General features: G+C 52.7%; 1 protein-coding gene across 1 annotated transcript in view; it reads right to left on the reverse strand.

Moving 5' to 3' along the window:
• Positions 1-325: 325 nt before the first annotated feature.
• LOC125948724 (protein apterous-like) overlaps positions 326-4,124 on the reverse strand; it is a 40,184-nt gene continuing 36,385 nt past the window's right edge. Inside the window, exons 4-5 of the mRNA XM_049675064.1 lie at positions 1,081-1,277; positions 326-917 (exon numbers count right to left, since the gene is read on the reverse strand). Coding sequence (XP_049531021.1) covers positions 747-917; positions 1,081-1,277 — 368 coding nt within the window. The 3' untranslated portion in view covers positions 326-746. The remainder of the gene's footprint in view (positions 918-1,080; positions 1,278-4,124) is intronic.

Here is a 4,124-nt window from a genome sequence, read left to right on the forward strand (position 1 = left end):
AAAGGTGCTGCGACCGCCGCCGCCGCCGCCGCCGCCGCCACTTGCAACAACAACATTTTCCGAACCGGTCTCTTGCTGGCAGTCGAATTTCGACGAATTTCGTGCTTTCTGCGCTTCACATCCCTCGTGACAGCCAACGGGGAGCACTAGCGCCAAGGGATGCTGCAGCACTAGTAGCTTGCTTAGATGCCAAAAGCGCGAATCGTTCATATTCCAGAGTACACGCCAGCCCCCTGCCCGGTGCATGTTTGCGGCTTGTCGCTTTCGAGTCGAGGCACGCAAGCACGCACCGGCAATCCGACAAACCCCCGGACCGCCACCGAGCACAAAATGGAAATGGAATCCGAATTTGAATATAATAACATCATTGTTCCGCGACATGAGTCTGTGCGAGCATGCACGCATTCATCCCCCTGACTACACAGCCTACTTGACTGTCATTCGGTTGCTAGCAGAGCTTCAACACACTTCCTTGGAGTACTTGTTGTTGTTGTTGTTGTCGGAGACTTCCTACCAGATATGTTTTTCCTTTGCGTTTTCCGTTCCGTAGCACGAACGCACCACGTCGCCTGTCACTGCACAAGGGGCCGCTGCACGCCATTTGCTTTTGTAGTAGTCTTTTAGGTGGTGTTTGTTGAGGTGGCAGCAGCACCGTCAACAGCAGCAGCACCACCACCGAGCAGTCGACGAATCCAGCGGCGAAGGTGCACTTGCCACTGCATGTGCCGCTGGTGATGATGTTGTTGCTAGTCGAGCGAGGAAGGGCTGCCCGGGCCGCCCATAATGTAGGAACCGGGACTGTGCGATACGTAACCGTCCAGGTCAAGCGAACCGTCCCCCTTGTCCGAATCGATGATCTTACCCTCCTGCTTCATCATCATGCGGCGCCATTTTGCGCGTGCGTTCTGGAACCAGACCTACCGGACAGCAAAAGAGAAAAAGAGAACGAGAGAAAGATGGGTTGACATTAGCACAATCGAATTGAAGACGATTCCCTCTCTGAGATAGCGGGATATCAATGCACCACCCTCATTCGGATCGAGTTCCCCCAATAAAGGATTCCCCCCGCTTCAGACATACCTGTAGAACTCGCTTCGGTAGTCCCGTCTTCTGAGACAGCTGCTTCAGATCCTTCGCGTCCGGATTGTGGTTGATGGCGAAGTAGGACTTCATGGTGCGCAGCTGGTGGTGTTTGAAGGACGTCCGCATTCGCTTCGCTCGCGAAGAAGATCCGAGGCCTCGGCTAAAGCCCAGATCCAGATACTCAGTGTTGAGGTCTGCATGGAAGAGACGGGAGAGCAGAGAGTAGGAAGATTAGTAACGATAGTCGACGTTGCAGGTCGCGTGAGGATTAGAGTCGCGGCCGCGTGTCGTTTTGTGGTCATCCACACGAAGAGGACCACCGAACTGAACTTTATTGCCGACTCCCTGAGCTGGCCCTGAGGGCATTGGGGTATGTGCCAGCTAGTGGCGGTGCTGCGGTAGCCAAACTCACGTCCAAACTCAAAGACCACTTCCCGTTCGATGTACATCGCGATCGTAAAAATATCGTCCCGCCAACCCTGTAACCCCAACGTGGCCACGAAGACCTAGAAGAGCCACCACCGAAGGCCTCCAGAAGCTCCAGACATTTGTCTGTCAGAGACTGAACTACGGAGTACGTTTTAGTGGAAAAGGAAATTGTACCTCGTAACTCGCGCTCTCTCTCTCTTTCTCTTTCTCGTCTCGTGTCATCCTCGTCCAGGTGAATCCGGATGCTGGATGGAGTGGAGATGCCGACAGTATGTTGCTGCGGACGGCCGGACGGAGCAGCGTTTTATGAAGAAGCAGTTCCCTCGAGGTCGCTTGTAATAATCGTAAAATCCACGCGCCCCAAACTCGATGTCTTAATCCTAGGGAACGAGTCCGAGGGTCGTGGTCGTGGAGCACGGCATAGGGGTGCTACTTGTTTTAAAGAAGCGCCCAGCACCCCAGCACCAAACCCTCGACATTCGTGGAAAGTATGATCTCTCTCCTTCTCTTCACCTCGCTTGTGTCTTTCGCGCCGTTTGCAGACCGAGGAAGACGCCATAGAAGTTTGACTTACTACGAAGTTCACCAAGTCGTACCCTGGAGTCGTACCCACATTGTGATGCGCCATTAAAACGGACAGAGTAATTACCGAAAACACACAGAAACAGAAACAAACACCCAAAAACCTGTCACAAGCGTAATGATGCTCGGTGTACTGACGGCGGTGTAGGTTTCAACGTATTCCTTCCACAGGAGAAGTCACTTGAGGTGTACTTGGGAGTGTCTTGTGTACTCCTGGCCTACGGAGGAGCCATAAGATCATCTAACGCGCTAAAACCACGAGTTTACGAGTCTACGTTCCAGGAGAGGCGAGTCCATCACCGAGCATCCGGTGTTTCCCACGGTCTGACCCAAGCACCGGTAGGTTGAAGATCGGGATCTCGCCATATCAGACGCCACGAGGAGGGGCTGGTACGTCAAAAGTAGAGCCCTACCCCGTTTCCGTTGCCGTTGCTGATGAAGAACAACTTCCAGTAGCCAGATCCTAGACAATGGCGATCAAAAGTTGATCGTCCTTCCAAATTGCCGACCGAGGCATGGCGGAGTTGGCGCTAGCGAATGAATGAACCGATCGGTCCGGATCACGAAACGGATCGTAATCCAGCCGCCATAATCCGACAGACACACAAATTATAGACCACAAAACGGCGCGCGGCATGGAAGCCCCCGGTTTCCGAGCAGAGGTGATCGTAAGGTTCAGCCAAAAATTCGGAAGCCCCGATCGGTGCTTTGGCTATTGGGAATTGTCTTCCTATTCCTCCAACTCCCGCGGCGTTTTGGGTTTTCGGCTACCAGTTTTACCGGGGCGTTATCGAATTCTACTTCAACCGGACAAGCTGAGGCCAGTCCTTCCTACTCCACCTTCGTAGACTAATAACGGGGTTCGAAAGCGCCAGACTGACGCACCAGACAATGATACTGTTTTGTGCGATCCGGCGTCCTTGGCGAACGGTGTCTGGTCCTAAGGAGCCACCGTCGGAACGATGCCCGATAGCTCTAGCTCCAAGCGCCTGTCGAGTTGTCAAATTGAGCGATCCCCAAGAGGAAATACAAAAATAATGCGGCGCGCGTGCGTCCACAAATCCTGTAGCCCCGGGCGCAGGTGATCGAGAATTTGTTTCCGTTTTTCTGTGAAGATTCGGCTGCACGGTACGAACCCCACGAGCAAGTCACGAGCCCAACACACGAAATGTGCCGAAAAGGTGCGTAATTTGAACCGTGAAGTCATGAGTTTTCAGTGGCTTCTGTTCTGAGCAGAAGTGGCCCCGATAATTGCCGGTGCGTGTGGAGCAATGACGCAAACTTCACTTTGTTGCAGAACCATTGCAGCCTTTGTCCTGTAGAACACAACAATGTAGACGCAATGTATTTACTAAGACAAGAGACCCTGGGGATTGGATTAGTTTAAGTTTTAATTCAAATACCGAAATACTCTTCTTCTTTTAATTAATGTCTGCGCATGTCTTCAATGAAGCATCTCAGTGTCTGTCGTGGCGCAGCTTCCACCGATCGACCACCGATCGAGAAGGAGGAGCTCACTCTCGGGAGAGAGAGAGAGATAACAAGTGATTTCGAAAACCGGTTCGCGGGTATTCTCGCGGGTGTGTGTAACACGGTTACCCGACCAATTCGATGCACCCATCGAAAGTGTAGCTTGGTCTATTCCTCCTTCTTCTTCGCTTCGCTAACGCGGCGCAAGATGTCGGTCGAAAGAACAGTGCGCCAGTCGACATCATCCGTCGACTGGCGCACTGTTCTTTCGACCGACATCTTTCCGTTTCCCGTTAATCATTTCCCAAAACAATGGAGTTTCCCAGCGAACCCCGACATCCGACTACCGAACCGTTCGTTTGTTTTTGGAGAAACCGGACCAATGCCGACACCGTCGACAGCACAAACATTGACATAAAGTCGTGTCTTGTTGCTGCAGCGTTCCGGGATCCGACGGGACAAACAGTGTCTGGCCACACGTAGACGCAGGCATTGGGCGCGTAAAGTCAAGTCCTTTGGCTTGGTTTGATCGAGCCGATTGTCGATCCTTGGACAGGACT

Source organism: Anopheles darlingi, chromosome 2 (genome assembly GCF_943734745.1).
Source record: "Anopheles darlingi chromosome 2, idAnoDarlMG_H_01, whole genome shotgun sequence".
Classification (NCBI taxonomy): Eukaryota; Metazoa; Arthropoda; class Insecta; order Diptera; family Culicidae; genus Anopheles; species Anopheles darlingi.